Here is a 19464-nt window from a genome sequence, read left to right on the forward strand (position 1 = left end):
CCGTTGCTCAGTCCCTGCTCCTGCCAATCTAGCAGTTTGAAAACACGTCAAAGTGCAAGTAGATAAATTGGTACCACTGCAGCAGGAAGGTAAACGGCATTTCCATGCACTGCTCTGGTTCGCCAGAAGCAGCTTAGTCATGCTGGCCACATGACCTGGAAGCTGTACGCCGGCTCCCTCGGCCAATAAAGCGAGATGAGCGCTGCAACCCCAGAGTCGGTCACGAATGGACCTAATGGTCAGGGTTTCCTTTACCTTTACCTTTTAGGAATGGATTATCTATTCTGGTTTCGCTCTCATTCTCATTTCTCCAATCTTGCATTCAGTCCTCCTGAAAATTCATCAGTACACTAGTACATAGAATCATAGCCTTGGAAGGGAACCTGAGGGTTATTCAGCCCAGTCTCTTCTTTTGCCCAACATGGGGCTCAAACCCACGACCCTGAGACTAAGAGTCTCGTGCTCTAGTGACTGAGAAGTGGCTAGAACTTTGTCCTGGACCATGACACAGCTCCATTAGAGAATCATCAATAGCACCACTGCCCCCTAAAGAGAACTGAGGGCTTCAGACAGAGAAGGACTACCCTAGGTCTAAATGACTGCAAAAATTATGGGTACTGAAAATGAACGTTGAAGGATACTTCCAGGCACTTGTAGCATATTTTAATATGAATCATTGTACCTAAAAGCTGGCAGGGGCTGATGGCAGCTGCAGTCTAACAACATCTTTAATAATAATGATAGTAAATATTGAGGATATCACTTTAGCTACCTCTGCAATAAATGTTTCTCATCTCAGTACTTGAATCTGACTTCCAACAAGGCAATCAGGCAATATATTTTTAGCTCATTAAACAGGTACAAGATACTCCAAATGCATATAATTACAAAGTGGCACATGCTTAACATGATGCTATTAGAGCGAAATTCGTTTTGCACATCTAATGTATTATTATCAGTACTTTTCTTTTGGTAAAATTTAGCAATATGTTTCCTGTTTTACTGTTAAACATGAGCAATTCCTCTTAAATACAAGAACGTAGAACCCTCCTAGCTTTGAGTAAACACTTTGGCACAGACTGATAGTTCAACTTAGCTTCCACTGAAATACATTGGACTTCAAATTATTTGATTGTGATGAGACTTAAACTCAACTTACTCTGAATCCAGCCCCATGTATGCATCACTTTTTCTATGAGGAAAGCAGGAGAGACTAGGTAAAAAGGTAAAGGTAAAGGACCCCTGGACGGTTAAGTCCAGTCAGAGGTGACTATGCAGCGCTCATCTTGCTTTCAGGCCGAGGGAACCGGCATCTGTCCACAGACAGCTTTCTGGGTCATGTGACCAGCATGACTAAACCGCTACTGCCACATGGAGGATCATGATGAGTGCCAGAGTGCACAGAAACACCAGCTACCTTCCCACCGCAGTGGTACCTATTTATCTACATGCACTGGCGTGCTTTCAAACTGCTAGGTTGGCAGGAGCTGGGACAGAGCAATGGGAGCTCACTCCATTGTGGGTATTCAAACTGCCAACCTTCTGATTGGCAAGCCCAAGAGGCTCAGTGGTTTAGGAAAAACTAGCTCCGCCCCCAGACACATGAATCTCCCTGTTAATAAAAGCATGAGTTGGGGCAATGATGAAATGCACACTGCATGGATGAGGCGGACGATACATTCCATTTCTTCATGATCTATGTCTTTGCAGCCCAAATGATATTGATTTCAAGTATTTCAAAATACATTCTATTCTGACACAGAAAATGTTATAGAAGAAGACTCCATTGAAGAGAAGAGATCTGAAGAACAATTTCCCAGGCAGCAGTTTAGCCCTCCTTTCTAGAGAATACTCTTTCTAAAAAAAAACTTTTTCTATAACTATAAACTCTGTGGCAGCAATGTTTAGCATTAGTGTAAATAGATCAGTTAAAAAATTAATAGCCTGGAATGCTGTACTAAAATATTGCATTTATATCGCAGGTTTCCTCCAAGGAGCTCAACGTGGCATAAACATTTTATTTTCATACATTTTAATAGCAACATATTTGCCGCATTTTATCCACTTTTAATCTCATCCGTTAAAATTCTAATTCCATGGAAACCAAGCAAGGCTGAAACTAATCATGCTTTTAAAATGTGCATATATAACTGAAATATCACTTTCTATTTACAAATATTCACATCTGAATGCACAGCATGCACATTGTGAATTCAGGCTTTGCTGTGAATATTTGTTTCTGTTCCATAGTCAATGGCACTAAAATAGCCATTAATGTAAATGAACCTATTACTCAACAGAATTTTTCATGCTAAGTAAGTGTGCGATGTCAGGGTTAGAAGCACTGGAGCCTATGTGTGAAGTCACAGCTAATGAATATAGCTTGAACATCAAATGCTAATAAAGTTCTGGTAATGAACTCAGCATGTACTTATTTGTAAGCTAAAAATTATTCATGAAAAAAATCTAATGGTATGTTCCCAATTGAAAATAAATGTGTGGAACGAATACATTGTTTATGGACAAGCGTCTGCTTCAGGTCTGGTCTCTGCTTTTAAATGCAGGTGGACAGGTGTTCTTCTGCATAATATAATATCTCATGCATATGGTATTACAACTCAAATCTGAAAATGCTTATTTGCTTAATTTTAAATCCTGCCCCCCAATAAACCCATGTACTATAATGTATCTGAGCACCCTGCAATTAAACTAAGCTGATGTTTAAGCCTACTTCTCTGTTGACATTAATCAGCTTAAAACCAAGTAGTTCGGCTGAACTCATTTGTGGATTGTGATGCAAGGGCAGAATTAAATGCAGGCTTATTGGGGAGTTTTCCATTTCTGAACAGCACATTTGACGCTTTAATTGGCAGAGTGTTTTGAAGAGGACTGACTTCTCAGTGCGAATAGTGTGCAACATTTTATACCTATGTACATAACCTCTCTCAACAGAAGACTGCTAAGTGCTTCTTAATGATGATTAGTTATGCTTTGCAAAACACCGAGGAATTGTGTTATTGAAATTATTTTGCAGTGGTAAATGGGGCAATTAAAATTTGGAATAATGACTGAGCTAGTGAATCCAGAAGAATTGGATGCTCCACGGTTGGCAAGACAGATGTTAAGATCACTTGATCTCAGTCATAAAAGTATACCATCTTCACAGAAAGAAGTTGTCACCAGGTGTTCACTGGAGTACCACCTTTATAAGCAGGCCAAAACTTGACCTATTGCTCCAGTGAAACTACCGTATTTTTCGCTCTACAAGACGCACCAGACCACAAGACGCACCTAGTTTTTGGAGGAGGAAAACAAGAAAAAAAAATCTGAATCTCAGAAGCCAGAACAGCAAGAGGGATCGCTGTGCAGTGAAAGCAGCAATCTCTCTTGCTGTTCTGGCTTCTGGGATAGCTGCGCAGCCCGCATTCGCTCCATAAGACGCACATACATTTCCCCTTACTTTTTAGGAGGGAAAAAGTGAGTCTTATAGAGCAAAAAATATGGTAGATATCACACACCAGCTCGGCACATCCTTCCAATCAGCACTTCCCTTGTTAACAATACTAGGTTTGCTTTTGTTGCCTCACTTGCTGTCCTCAGCTGTGCTTTTAAAAGTCCTTCACTTTCCAGTCTTGCTGATGTGTTGCACTAAGAACAGCACCCATCACAGCTAATCAGAGCATATTCCCTGCTTCTTTGACAGAAAAAGCCTATAGGCTTCCTTTTTAAAAAATAACAAATGCTTTTATGTGAACAACCGCACAAATGCACCAAACTAAAAATACCTTGCTAAATACTTCAGTACAGCAGGCTCCAGTCATCACAGATTTTTAATTAAGCCTTAAAAGTTTTAAGATCTCTGACAATGAGTGGAGATAACATGCTGTTTCACGGAAATAAATAAATACACACTGAAGCTTGAGTAGGAGAAACTGACAACATGCCTTGTTTCTTCTTTTGGCCTATGAAGATCAAGGCTTTCCCTGCAGATCAGTGATTTTTCTCTGCCATGTTCCTGCCATTTCACAACCTTCTGGCTTTCCATTCGCTGTTGCGTCTAAGGCAGTGTTTCTCAAACTTGGGTCTCCAGCTATTTTTGGACTACAACTCCCATCATCCCTAGCTAGCAGGACCAGTGGTCAGGGATGATGGGAGTTGTAGTCCAAAAACAACTGGAGACCCAAGTTTGGGAAACCCTGGTTTAAGGGCTCATTCAGACTTCCTTTTGTGCCGCATTCCTAGACACAGATGCATACTTTCCCCCACCCCACACGACACTTTCCCTGTGAAAACCTGTTCTATACTGCTGAATCGGAGCAAACAGCAATCCACAGGAAATCCAAATTGCCATTTGTTCCGATTCAGAGCGAGTTTTCCTGAGGAAAGCAGTGGAGCAAAAAAGGGAAAGGGGGGGGGGGCCTCAAGGTGGTATACATCATTCACTCACTCTTAATTCAATCTCTACAACAGCGCTGTAAGGTAGGTTATGCTGAGAGGCACTGACAAACCCAAGGTCACCCAGTGAACTTCATGACTGAGTGGGGATTTAAACCCTGATTTCTCAGGTCCTAGGTCTGCCATTTTACCACTAAATGATAATAATAATAATAATAATAATAATAATTTTTTATTTATACCCCGCCCTCCCCAGCCAAGGCCGGGCTCAGAGCGGCTTACAAACAATAATAAAAACAAGAAGAATGATTACCACTTAAAAACAAAAATAAAATACAACATTAAAATAATGGAACATTAAAATATTAAAATGTAGCCTTGTCGCAGGAGGAGAAGGAAAAGAAAAGAAAAAAAGAGAGAGAGAGAGAGAGGGGGGGGGGAGGGAATCAAATTGGCTCCAAGCCAAAGGCCAGGCGGAACAACTCTGTCTTACAGGCCCTGCGGAAAGAAATCAGATCCTGCAGGGCCCTGGTCTCATGAGGCAGAGAGTTCCACCAGGCCGGAGCCAGAGTTGAAAAGGCCCTGGCTCTGGTTGAAGCCAATCTAACTTCCTTAGGGCCTGGGACCACTAGGGTGTTGCTATTTATGAACCTTGAGGCTCTCCGTGGGGCATACCGGGAGAGGCGGTCCCGTAGGTACGAGGGTCCTAGGCCGTGAAGGGCTTTAAAGGTCAAAAGCAGCACCTTAAATCTGACCCTGTACTCCACCGGGAGCCAGTGCAGCTTGAAAAGCACTGGGTGAATATGCTCCCACGGCAGAGACCCCGTGAGGAGCCTCGCTGCAGCATTCAGATATTACACTTGCTCTTTTTATTTCTCTCCTTATGGAACTGTACAGCTGGCAGGGACTATGGTGGTCATCTAGTCCAACGACTTGCAATGCAGGGATTGTTTTGCCCAAAGTGGGGCTCAAACCCTCAATCCTGAGCTCCAGATGTCCAACCAACTGAGCTATCCCACATAACATTTATACCATGGGCTACTTAACAAGAGGGTTCTAGACAGAAGGAATAAACGGTCTCCATCGAACGTGCAAATCCACATGCACGGAACAAAGTTCTGTAGAACTATGTGGAAGTAAGTCCCATTTACATGAGAAAAACCATATGCTTAGGATCTTTTGCTTGAAATCACAAGTGGGGAGACTTTTGTCATACCCCTATGCTGTTTGTGGGCTTCCCGCAAGCACTTGCTTAGACACTGTGAGAACATGATACTGGACTAGATGGACTTTGGGCCAGCAGAGCACTTCTCATGTTCCTATGTGTCAACTGCCATTGGAGCCAGAGGGAGAGGGAGGGCTCCAGAGGGATTCCGGAGAGCGCGTACCGAAAGGGAGAGAAGCAGCCCATCTTCTGGGGAAGGAAATCAGCGTAACACTAGTGGAGAAGGGGGGCAAATGGGGGAATTGGCGAGGTGGCTCCATGACTCCTCGCAGGAGACCAGCGGGGAGAGCACGGGTCCTCTGCTGCCCACACCCTCCCTGCGCAGAAGGCTTCCGTGCAGGGAGAGTAGGCGGAGACTAGGCGTCAAAGAGCTTCTTTGCTGGAAGAAGTTCAAGAAACGCCCACTCACGGATTCTGCCAGCGATTGAGACAGCCACGGGCGAGTGGCTGTCCGGACAGAAAGGGTTCACCCAGGTAACTCAGCCAAGCGTGGCGCCGATTTACGCACGAGCAACCCCTAGAACCATTACACTATGCTAGTTTTATAAAAAGTGAAAAGAAAGAACACCCACACCCCTAACATTTATTCTTAAGATAAGCCTTCAATGCCCTCTGATCCACCCTATGAACATTTTACCAAAATTCTTCCACCAGTCTCTCCGTTCTGCGGAGAGATTCCTTTTCACCCCTCTCTGCCATGAATGGCTGAAAGAGGCAGAAGTTATCAGAACAGCTGTAATTTGGTCCTGCTATGTTCAACGGAGTCTATACAATTATCTGCTAGTGATAATAACGTAACTGAAATGTCCACATAGGGCACCATGTTCTGTGGCATTGCTGTGGTATAACCAGTTTATAAGACAAACTTGTGCTCTGCTGAAGAAAGAGTCGCCTGCAATCTCAGTTTGGAGAAGGAAACATGGGTTATACATTTTGTCATTTATAAATAAACATGAGGAACCGTGAAAGTATTCAGTCATTATTATTATTTTTTGTCAACGTAAAATACACCACAAAAGACTTCCTTTTATTTTGCTTTTCCCTTGCCAGTCCTGCATCACATCACACTTTACTGCTGTTTGTCAGATTTTCTGCAACAGTCTAGCAGGCTATAAAGGCTTTATGCTGAGAAAAGAACCCAGGGGATGTGGGAACAGTCTTAAATATAACATGATATATAAGTGGCTGTTAAATTTACCTGGGGAAAGACAGCAAAGAAGCAATTTTAAAAGCCAGCATTTTAAATTGAATGTTGAACTGACACCTTAAGTTCTGAGAAAAGGGACTGCAACAACACATCAGCTTGCAAAGTGGAAGTGCTTTACACTAAGCCTCACTGTTCTCAAAGCCAAATTGAGGCTTGATGCCAGTAAAAATCTATATCCTCAGCTATGAACACAAAGGCTTCCAATGCTGCCCGACTTTCCTTGCTATTAAGTACTCCTGTCCAATTCTGTTGTTTCCAGTGGTTTGACTTGGTTTATGAGCAAAATCAGGACCCAGTTCACTACCCTTTGTATGAAACAGCTCTTAAGTTCGGATGCCAGCTTCCTATAGTTATATTACTTGACATCCCAGCATCCATGTACCTTCCTTTTTCCTATGTATCAGTTTTCAAGCAGCTGAAGAAAGTGTGATGGGTCAGATCTGGTAGCTCACCCATAATGTGTACGATCCCCTGCGACTCCCCGGGAAAGTCAGCATGCTCTGATCTGAGACAGTAGCAGATGTGAGGCCGCTGCTGCTCCTGGACTGCGGCCATTCAAAACCAGCTTCCACCTGCTCACGTTTGGTTTTCTGCTTCCTTATGATCTGCAGCACATCGAAAAGGAAACAAGGAAGGGTTCAGTGCAGGGTATTGCCACGGGAGCCATACCAAACTGACTTGGGACTGAGTCATCAGGATTTGAGACAGAAGCCTTAACATGGCTTCTTCTTTTTCTCTAGCTCCCGAAAGGTTGATGTTTGGGCAGGTTGTGTGCAGTTCTGTTATCTGAATTCACTGTACTTATAAAAAGCCCAAGAGTGAATTATAACAACAAGGTGTGTGTACACACAGACACAGGCACACACGAGTACTTCTATTTGCATTGAAAAATCTTATCCTTCTAGAAATTAACCTCACGGTGCATATAGAGAATTAGCAAAACTTAGGAAGTGGGCTAAGACATTAGGTGCTCATTATGTGCAATGTCTATGCAGTCTTAGGGCTTGTCCACACTTGTCCCATTCCTAGAAAGTCTGGGTTCCGTTTGCCCAACCGCTTTCCCCAGGAAAACCTGCTCTTTACTGCTGAATTGGAGAAAACGTCAATCCATGTGAAACCCAATTAACGTTTGCTCCAATTCAGCCGGAAAGAGAGGGATTTCCCTGGGAGAAAGAAGAAGGACAAGCAGAAGTGTGGACAAGTCCTTAGCAACTAAAACAGATCTAGTAGAGGCATTTTAAAGAAGTATTAAAGGTACTTAAGTTATGTGAATGATCTAAATAAGGGAGGGCTATTAGCACAGCATGTTCAGTGCTTTTCTCTAGCCCTAACTTAGCATACGTAAGCACTTCAATTTAATAGAGATCATGGTGCCACCTGGGGAAAGAGAACGAAGAAGCAGTTTAAGAAACTGGTATTTTCCCCATGCTTTCTCATGTTAAGAGAAGACTTGTTTTCACATGCAACGAAGAGACATAGCCCTCTGCTGAGTGATACATTTCTCACTGGGTTTCATTTATGCTGCCTTACTAAATCCAAGTGCATGTTGATCTACACAGCTATAAGCCCTTACTGCAATGCAGCACTGATTTCATATATAGAACCAAACAGCCCATGAAGAGGTTAGGGAAACACAGAAAAATACACTCTGAACTAATAATACGTTCTAGCGAACAGAGGGATCCTACAGTACGAAAATAAACTGGTTGTCCCCAATGTAAACGACAAGAGAGGGAAATAGTTTTTTTACTGTCAGAACACAGGAGTGAAAGTAATCAAATAGATACACCAACTCGTGCAAAAAACAACAACAACCCACAAGCACCACCACCATACCATTGGGCAGAATAATGGGGTAAGGTGGGGAAAACCCTTGTTTGCCCAACAAATAATGCAACATACCCCCTCCTTCTGAGTCATGTAAAGTTCTGAGCAAAAGCTATTCTTTACACTGCAGTTTACTATGTAAAGGGGATTTCCATTAGAGGAGAGAGAGCTATGGAGTTGCATCAGAATTCTATTTATTCTGACTACTGCAGCTTTAAGTAGTTGGGCTTACAACAGGGAAAGCAACTCCTAGAACCACCATATGGCTTGCTGGAACCTTACCTTGCTGTAAGGAGGCATGGACCACCCCTTAACCCACTCAGCCAGTCCCCCACTGGCCTTTTTAATGAGCCAGGAAGGACAAAGATCTAGCATGCCTTTGGTAGTTCTCATATTTCCAGGGATCTGGTCCACATCCTTGGGCTGTGCAAATTGGGGGAAAAGACCCATCCATTATCATGGGACAAGCAGGGGCCAAAGTTACATCCACTTGACCAGCGTCAAATATCACATCCAAGTCGGAATGGATCCGAGCGATTTTGTCAGCAAATTGCTGAGCAAATTGTTCAGAGTGGGCTGTTGAGTAGTCACATTTCTCATCCAGAGTATAAAAGACCCCTGACCACTCAAAACAGCTCTGCTGGATGGGTGCTTGCTGATGCAATGGAGGCAGAGAAAAATGTTGGGTTTTTTGTTTTTGCTGCCTGCACTGCCACAGAGTAGGTCTTCAAGTGGGCTCCAGCCTGTGTTCAGGCAGACTTGTCCCAAGTATTCTGCCACTGTGGATCAAATTATGAGTTACATTAATTGCATGGCTAGGAGCCATGTTAGGGGTTTTTAGAAACGTAATCCAACCTGTTGGGTGGGGGCAGTTTTCACTGGGACACCAGCGTGTGGGAAGTGTAGCTTAACCATTCTTTCTGAAGCTGTGATCCTAATGAAAGTTGCCACAAAGCTAGAGTTAGGGCCAATGGGAGCCCCCCTAAGCTAACTTTAGACAGGTGGGGTGCTTTTTTGTTGGGATCATGGCTAAAGAGGCAAGTGTCAAACTCACTTCCCCATGCATTGTTGCCCTGATGAAAACTTCCACCTTCCATGCCTAGGATTACATTTAAAAAAAATAAATGCTGGCACGAGGGCTAGAAAATTCTACAAACATTCCGATAACTGTTCAAATGTTTCTATACGTTATCATTCCTAGTAGTCAAATCACCTAGTAGCGAAGTCTTGAGTCATACCTTCTGGACAATGGTGGTAGCAAGCTCTTCTATCAGCTCCTCCTTATGGTCCCGTAAGTAACAAGCTTCGTTCTGTTTGTCCTGCACAAAAGGCATGCACGGGTAAGGACTGCATAAAGCAACTCTAAAAATGCACAGAATGCCAATGAAGAAAAAACTGACAGCTGTTCACAAAGCTCAGAAACACCATGGCCCTTCTATTTTGCTCCTTTCATTAATTTATGTGTGGTTAGAACTTAGGAGGACTAATTTTAATAGCCTCTGGAAAGGTTACAGGGAGTGGAACGACCGCTTTCATACTCTGGTCTTCCCAAATGTTTCTGGCTAGGTGTCGCAGGAAAGATGACAACGGACTAGATCAGCCTTTGGTTTGATCGAAGATGATGCTATCACTTGGCAAACCAGTCACAAACCCTCCAAAGAAGCAATAGGAAATGTTGCCAGCGGAAAGTCTCCAGCACCTTTGCCATCTCCTGAACTCAGGCAAGCCTAAGGCATGCCAAGCCAAGCTGCCTATGGTGGCACTTGAAGAGGTGTGTTGGCTGGGAGAGTTGTCAGTAGACGGTAATTTGTTGCTTGGGGGGCAGGTTGGGGGGTAGACTTAAAAGTAAGTTATTATCATCATTCCTGGTATAAGAAAAGGTAAAGGTAAAGAACCCCTGGACGGATAAATCCAGTCAAAGGCGACTATGGGGTATGTCGCTCATCTTGCTTTTCAGGTCGAGGGAGCCGGCGTTTGTCCACAGACAGCTTTCCAGATCATGTGAACAGCATGACTAAACTGCTTCTGGCACATAGAGGACAACGACGAGTGCCAGAGTGCACAGAAACGCCATTACCTTCCCATCACAGTGGTACCTATTTATCTACTTGCACTGGTGTGCTTTCAAGGGACAGAGCAACAGCTTACCCTGTTGCAGGGATTCGAACCACCAACCTTCGAATTAGCAAGTCTCAGAGGCTCAGTGGTTTAGACCACAATGCTACTTGTGTCCCCTTCTTGGTGCAATAATGAGGATATAACTACACTGCAGAGCTTTTAAATAATGCAATAAAATATCCTATGATGGTGAAGATCAGAGTCTTCTCTGACTACACTGCTCCTGCTAATTAAGCAGGAGCTATCTTTTTTGGGGGGGAGGGTGGAAATATCATTATCAAAATAATGAATGTAATTACAGTATTCTTACCAAGCTGTCTCCGTACATCTCTGCCTTAGAAATAGCTTCTTCTATTGCTTCTTCTGCAACACGCAAGGCCACAGCAAGGGTGTCCATCATGCTGTGTCCTAAGCAAAGAATGCATTAAAGCATGTTTAGCATTTATGGAACGGAGGACAGCAGTGAAGTAGGGTGGTGGCAAGAAATGCTTGTTTTCCAGAACCCCTCTCTTTCTAGGGAAAATACATCCATTCACCATTTCCCTTCCAAAAATTATCAGTCTGTGCAGATAAGACTGCACTGTGTTTCAGGTAGAATTTACTTGCAGGGCAAATAACTCCAATTGACTACAAAGGAAGGCAAATAAATACTTTACATATGATATATAACAAGAGCAATGCCACGTCTGAGCTACTCCAGCTGCAGGGCTGTTGGATATGGCAAAACCCCTGTTACAGACATGACAGACAGATATGAGGATAGAATACCACAAATATGCCAGTAGGACACTGTTGTTGAGCTAAAACTCCCATCATCCCTGGCCATTGCTGATGTTTGCTGGGACTGATGTGAGCTGCAGGTCAGCAACAGCTGGAGGGCCAGAGGTTCCCCACACCTGCCCTAGTGCAAGAAGTATACTTAAAGATACACAAAGTTAGGAAAGTGACGAGGAAAGGTGAGGGGTGAAAAGTGGGGGATGAACAGATTGGTGTGAAGATGTATAAATACTCTGAAAGCATATCAGGATGAATGCACAATAGACAGGATGTGTGGAGTTTTTTCATCTTTCAGCACTATTATCATATGGAGGAAATCCATCTATGGTCCAGGTCATTTCATCCAGTAACTCAATTTGCAACAATTTAGTTATAGTAAAACACATGCACTTTTGAACGTAATTACCTTCTGTCTGTCTGTAGAAAGTAGAGTCACTGCCACAAATGCTTCCTTCATTTTCTATCGTTCCCTCACAGAAGCTTCCTGCTTCTACTCAAAAAGAACATCATTGTCATCGTCACCGTCACTGCCATTCACTAATGCCATATATAACTTCAGAAGAAAAGGCTTCCCTCTAGAATGTGGCCGTTATTTCTAAATGCACCACCGTTACAAAAACAAGCAAGCAGGGGAGGGGGGAAGTGAAATATCCTTAACACAAAAGACATGTGGCTGAAAAATAAATCCTTTTAAAAAAGAAGTTATTGTGCTTCGTTTTTCAAAAATATTTCTTTCCAGAGGAGAAAAATTTATCACACCTGGCTAATCCCTGGATTCAGACAATGGCTGCTGGAGTAAGAGAGAGAACTATGAAGTTAACAATAAGCAGAGATTGCACACAGAATGCCAGTGCCGAGGACTTGCTTTGAATGTGACATTTTGGACTTGAAATAGATCACAGATTCCAAAGGGCATCATTTCGTATAAGAAAAGGAAAATTAATCCTGCTTCTGTATCAAATGGAACAAGAGGACTTCTCACAGTCACAGTGGAAAGAGACAAACATAAGTTGCCAGTGATAGAGAAAGAGAGGAGTTGTTTCTCTGAAACCGATATAAGCTCTCACAAACCCTGAGGGGTAAAATGATGTTTTATCAGCATGGTTAATAAGCCAGTTTTCTGCCACGGACATTATAATAGAATTAGTAGCAACGTTTCCATCATGCCTGATGGGAGAGGAGGAGAGTATGCTAAGCAGTTAAGAAGCAGCCTTGCGCAGCTCTTGGCTCAAGCCCCCTCCTCTCTCAGGCTTGGTTCCTGGGCTGAGAAGGTAGCTCTTCCCCTGCAAGCCCTTCTTCCCAAACTGCAGCTCCCTACCTAAACTGTTGTTGCAGGCAGTGGCTTGAATCAGGAGTGGTTAGGCAGCCAGCAGACTCAAGAGAGAGAAATAACCGTAGTTTATTGATATACAAGTTCCATGGAGGAATACAGCGCAGGTACTGCGGCACAGAGATTGAAATCCACATGGATTTTTCAGAGTGATTTGTGAGCAGGATACTGAAAGGAAGTTTTGGGGAGGTGATGGGGTGGTGGTAGGGGTGGGTGAGACTGGGACACAGGAAGGCTGGTACAATTTAGATGTTTCTGAATTACTCTGACCAAAGAAGAATACTCATCCACCACCCCAAATCATTTCAAACTTTCATGTTTTATTTCTCTTTGAGTCCTTTTCTGTTCATCACTTTCCTGGAAGGGGCTCTATCCAGACACAAAGGATACTTGGCAGTTCAGTGCGGTCAGAGGCCAGAACTTCCTCAGCAATGACAGCTTAGGCTGATTCTGGAATGTGCTTTGGAAGCAGCAAAAGGGGCCTCTAGACATGCTAGCGTTCTCATTTCCAACAGCCAAGGCTTCAGGCGTGAATATTAGAGATTATAAGCTCTGGGACCCTGTAAGATCCCCCTGCAGCCAATTGGGTTACATCAGGGGTAGCCAACATGGTACCCATAAGTTTTGGATCAGGGATCAGACGATCAAGGGTTATGGGAGTTGTACTGCAACAACCTCTGTAGGGCTCCCTGTTGGTTTCCCCTAGGTTACAGAGGAAGCTCATGTAAAGACAAACAATAGACTGAGGTCCTTGTTTTTGCTGTAATTGTACTAATAAATATGATGGATGGAAGACTGATTTCTATCTGTTCTCTGCTGCTTGGAGTTGCTTGGAAGCAAGGGTACCTCTGGGCTGCATTATGTTGGCGATCTATAGTATGAAAGCACAGATGATGAGTAGCCTCTTACTGCAAGGTTTCTGCCACCTTCGGCTCAGAGATCTTTCCATGCTTTTTTGTTTTTTTTAACCAACATAATGTTTTCCATCTCCATAAAGACATTCCCTGATGGGAATTAATACAAAAGGAGGAAAATGTTCCAGCAGAAGTTCGCTAAGATGACCTAACATATAAAGAATGGTACTTGCAAAAAGCAAAAAATAATAATAATTGCCGGTTAAAAATTAGATGTAAGGATTTTAATTGGATTAGAACAAAGCTAAAATAGAGGCACCCTTAAGAACTGATAGCAATTTTTCTGTATGTGCTAATTAGGGGCAAAGACACAGCCATGGGTACCACCTCATGGCTTCACATTATGCACACTTCTTTCTTAACTCTGCTTTCAAATGCCTCTCCCCTTCCTGAAATACACTGATGACATCTTCATCTTCATCATCATCATCATCATCAGCACCCATGGGCAGAAAATCCTTGAGGAATTGCAAGGAGGCTTTTATAAGTTTCCACCCCAACTAGTTCATTCTGCACATTCATCTTCTGGACACTACTGTGCAGCTACACAATGGACATATATAAGCATTGCTTAGACCAGAAACCACTGGCACATATTTGCACAACTCTAGCTTCCACCCAGAAAACACCACAAAGCCTATTGTTTATTGCCAAGTCTTATGATACAACTGCATTTCTCCCAGCTTTGTTAGGACACAGATTCATGCCTTGATATACATGAGACATTACAGATCAAGAGCCAGTAATAACTTACTACAAGACAGATCCAGAAGAGAAAGTGACAGGATACTATATCATGTCCCATACTGCTCACAGCTAAAATCACTCCAATGTATTTTCAATTTTCCTGGATAATAACATTTTTCTCCCACAGGACTTGGATAGCAAACCGACCTTTGCCTAGAGATAGCCCACTAATTTCATAGAATCATAGAATCATAGAGTTGGAAGAGACCCAAGGGCCATTGAGTCCACCCCCCTGCCAAGCAGGAAACACCATCAGAGCACTCCTGACATATGGTTGTCAAGCCTCTGCTTAAAGACCTCCAAAGAAGGAGACTCCACCACACTCCTTGGCAGCAAATTCCACTGTCGAACAGCTCTTACTGTCAGGAAGTTCTTCCTAATGTTTAGGTGGAATCTTTTTTCTTGTAGTTTGGAACCATTGCTCCGTGTCCGCTTCTCTGGAGCAGCAGAAAACAACCTTTCTCCCTCCTCTATGTGACATCCTTTTATATATTTGAACATGGCTATCATATCACCCCTTAACCTCCTCTTCTCCAGGCTAAACATGCCCAGCTCCCTTAGCCGTTCTTCATAAGGCATCGTTTCCAGGCCTTTGACCATTTTGGTTGCCCTCCTCTGGACACGTTCCAGTTTGTCAGTGTCCTTCTTGAACTGTGGTGCCCAGAACTGGACACAGTACTCCAGGTGAGGTCTGACCAGAGCAGAATACAGTGGCACTATTACTTCCCTTGATCTAGATGCAATACTCCTATTGATGCAGCCCAGAATTGCATTGGCTTTTTTAGCTGCCGCGTCACACTGTTGGCTCATGTCAAGTTTGTGGTCAACCAAGACTCCTAGATCCTTTTCACATGTACTGCTCTCAAGCAAGGTGTCACCCATCTTGTATTTGTGCCTCTCATTTTTTTTGCCCAAGTGCAATACTTTACATTTCTCCCTATTAAAATTCATCTTGTTTGTTTTGGCCCAGTTCTCTAATCTGTCAAGGTCGTTTTGAAGTGTGATCCTGTCCTCTGGGGTGTTAGCCACCCCTCCCAGTTTGGTGTCATCTGCAAATTTGATCAGGATGCCCTTGAGTCCATCATCCAAGTCGTTGATAAAGATGTTGAATAAGACCGGGCCCAAGACAGAACCCTGTGGCACCCCACTAGTCACTCTTCTCCAGGATGAAGAGGAACCATTGATGAGCACCCTTTGGGTTCGGTCAGCCAGCCAGTTACAAATCTACTGAGTGGTAGCATAGTCAAGACTGCATTTTACCAGCTTCTTTACAAGAATATCATGGGGCACCTTGTCAAATGCCTTGCTGAAATCAAGGTAGGCTACATCCACTGCGTTCCCTTCATCTACCAGGCTTGTAATTCTGTCAAAAAACGAGATCAGGTTAGTCTGACATGACTTATTTTTCAGAAATCCATGTTGACTATTGGTGATCACAGCATTCCTTTCTAGGTGTTCACAGACTGTTTGCTTAATGATCTGCTCCAGAATCTTCCCTGGTATTGATGTCAGACTGACTGGGCGGTAATTATTTGGGTCCTCTCTTTTCCCCTTTTTGAAAATAGGGACAACATTTGCCCTCCTCCAGTCTGCCGGGACTCCGCCTGTTCTCCAGGAATTCTCAAAGATGACTGCCAGTGGTTCTGAGATCACATCTGCCAGTTCTTTTAATACTCTTGGATGCAGCTCATCTGGCCCTGGAGACTTGAATACATCTAAACTAGCCAAGTATTCTTGTACTATCTCCTTAGTTATTCTGGGCTGTGTTTCCTCTGCTGAATCATTTGCTCCAAATTCTTCAGGTCGGGCATTGTTTTCTTTATCGGAGAAGACTGAGGCAAAGAAGGCATTGAGGAGTTCAGCCCTTTCTGTGTCCCCTGTTTGCATTACACCATCTTCTCCTCTGAGTGACCCCACTGTTTCTTTGTTCTTCCTTTTGCTACGAACATACCCATGAAAGCCTTTTTTGTTGCTTTTAACCTCTCTAGCAAGCCTGAGTTCATTCTGTGCTTTAGCTTTTCTGACTTTGTGTCTACACGTGCTGGCTATTTGTTTGAATTCCTCTTTGGTGGTTTCCCCCCTTTTCCATTTTTTGTACACATCCTTTTTTAATCTTAACTCAGTTAAAAGTTCTTTAGATAGCCACCCTGGCTTCTTTAGGCACCTTCCATGTTTCCGTCTCATTGGTATTGCCTGAAGTTGTGCTTTTACTATCTCCCTCTTAACAAACTCCCAGCCATCATGAACTCCCTTTCCTTTTAATGTTAAAACAGCTGATGACCAGCAACAGGACACATAAGAGAGAGATAAACACAGAGGCTAGATCAGAGGTCAGCAACCTAAGGCCCATGGGCTGCTTCCAGCCCATGACTTCCTGGAACAGGCCCACAGCCGTTCCGTGAATCGGCGTGGGGATTCTGTGCTTCTTTTTTCCCCGCAGCGCCATTTTTTTTCCCGCTGCGGGGACTGACTTCCGGCGTATATGCTATTTCCGGCACACTTCCGGTGTGCGCATGTGCACACACTATTTCTGGTGCTCTTCTGACCCAGAAGAGAGCCGGAAATAGCTTCAGCGCACGCACAGGTGCGCACACTCCAGCCCACTGAGAGGTCAGCTAGGGAGTGGACCGGCCCAGCCTCAAAAAACGTTGCCAACCCCTGGGCTAGATACTACAACAAACCTAGATGCATCTTTCTGTCCCTGAACACACTCAGGCAACACTATTTACAAGTTCTAAAGTCAGCCACAATACCAGGTTTCCATCCATCTTCCAATGTGATACATGCCCTCACCTGCAAGCAAAGCTCTTCTGCATAGACTGAGCAGGCTGGTCTCTACACATGTGAGTACAGGCAACACACCGACACCCAATTTATGTGGGGTTTATGTTCCGGGACATCGTGTGCATAAGCCCACCCTGCCTCGTCCTACCCTCTTCCGGTGTCAAACATGGCACACACGGTTGTGCATGCATCAAACAAGCGCAAATTAAGAGTTGCCTGTAAACGGACACAAATCTGACATCAGAAACTGCAACAGCGGAAGAACATTTCAGTCTCCCGGAATACCCCTATTGCTGACCTGAAAGTTGTCATTCTCCAGCAGAGGAATTTCAAATAGAAACACCAGTTTGAAATTTATAACTCAGACCTAATCAATAACTTTTATTCTATTTGCTTTAATCTTGAATGCAGACAATAGTTTACAATCCCACTACAGGTAGCAACTAGCGTAAGAAAACGAGGATAATGCCACCGGTTATTGCTGTTAATAAAAGCAAAATAAATATTCATAAGCTTTACACAGAATTCTCACAGATTTATGCTTTGCATTCCTGCCCTCCATACCCATGTATGCACAGATGTGATAAAGTGGACTTGTGCCCATGAACATTTATGCTACAATAAATCTGTTAGCCTTTAAGGTGCCACAAGACATTGCCTCTATACCTAGTATATCAGAACAAGCTCCGGTCTCCAGCCGATGTTTTCTGTATAAATTCTTCAGGACTTTAGCACTTCCAAAACGCTTGAAGCGGCTTTTCACATTATTGTAGTACCATTCCAGCGACTGAGCTCGTAAAAGTCTGGAAGAAAGGAAGAAAGATAGATTTCAGAAAATTTAGAACCAAGCTGGGGTTTCTTTTAAAACAATTTCTCAGTAGTTTCAGGAAGGCTGGGCTGGGGTAAAAATAAGTAAAATATATAAACTCTAATCACCACCCCTGGTTTTAGCCTAGCTCTCTATCATGCTGTTTGTTGTAATTTGTCTAATCTGCAAACTGAAGACATTTTGATGCTCTTACAACAGAGAACATTATGGATTTGGTTTGCACAAGCAAATAATTATAGTCATTGCTCAGGTGCTTTGAATCTTCTTTTCTCTCTGTTTCGCAGAGGTTTTGAGAAAACAATCATTTCATAACAATGGAACCCACCAAACAAATTGGATTCATGGTATGTTGATCACATCTTCCTCTGCCCCTCCTCCCTTCCTCTGGTGATCAGAAACCATTTTGAAATTCCCTTTGCTATGCTTCTGGTGAGTTTTTAATCTGACATTTGTCCGATATATTAATTTCTACCATGAAGTCTAAATCTGTGTATCTTTTCTGCATGAATTCCCTAACAGATTGTGATGAATCTTCTAAAGCTTTTCAGCCTCTTAGCGTTACGTTAAGTCACAAATGTCCCTCCTGATTCCTACTGTATAGAAAGGATCTGGAGGGGAAGGAGCTATCCCTGTTAGAAGGTATTACAATAAAGGGCCCATTCAAAAGAGAAATAAGGACACAGTCTGCTTGTTTCAGAATCTTTTAATGTTGACCTGCATTTTGGAAACCTCAAGTAACCGTGTTCTGCAAATGCAGGCTTTCAATGTATGTAGAAAACTGAATAAACTCCACCTCCAGATCTATATATGAAATCATTTTCTTTCACTTACCTATACTGCAGTGTATGCCGATTCTCTCCATGAAATACAAATGCTCATTTAAAGAACACTGTCACTCTCATTTTAAAGGGGAAAATGGCTAAAGCTATTTTCTTCTAGTTTCCGTGCTACAAGGACAGCCATATTAATTGTTCGCAGCCTGAAATCCCAAGGCCATAGATTGTGTTATGTAAAGTCAAATCCTATTAACAGGTGGTTTAAAAAAAAAATCCACAGAAGCAATATTGTGACTGAGTATCAGGATTATGTGTCATGTGATGATTCAGCCCATATTCAAGTACTGAAAAACTGACTGGTTCAATGAACGAACCCAATGTAAAAGTGTTACTACAAACCATGAACTGATGAGATCACACAAAGGGAGAGGCAAGAAAAGTAAGGGAAGAAAGAAAGAAAGAAAGAAAGAAAGAAAGAAAGAAAGAAAGAAAGTTGCTTCCACACAAGCTCTTCATTCTGAAATGAGAACAGTAG

At 43.1% G+C, this 19464-nt stretch overlaps 1 protein-coding gene across 7 annotated transcripts in view; it reads right to left on the minus strand.

Annotated features, from left to right (window-relative positions):
• MYRIP (myosin VIIA and Rab interacting protein) overlaps nt 1–19464 on the minus strand; it is a 155912-nt gene that overhangs the window by 31611 nt on the left and 104837 nt on the right. For all 7 annotated transcript variants that reach the window (XM_081882012.1, XM_081882016.1, XM_081882011.1 and 4 more), the window contains exons 4-8: nt 17991–18127; nt 11956–12039; nt 11083–11180; nt 9893–9973; nt 7280–7432 (exon numbers count right to left, since the gene is read on the minus strand). In XM_081882012.1, coding sequence (XP_081738138.1) covers nt 7280–7432; nt 9893–9973; nt 11083–11180; nt 11956–12039; nt 17991–18127 — 553 coding nt within the window. The remainder of the gene's footprint in view (nt 1–7279; nt 7433–9892; nt 9974–11082; nt 11181–11955; nt 12040–17990; nt 18128–19464) is intronic.

The sequence above is a fragment of the Podarcis erhardii genome, assembly GCF_964252035.2.
Source record: "Podarcis erhardii genome assembly, chromosome: 12".
In the NCBI taxonomy this organism is placed as follows: Eukaryota; Metazoa; Chordata; class Lepidosauria; order Squamata; family Lacertidae; genus Podarcis; species Podarcis erhardii.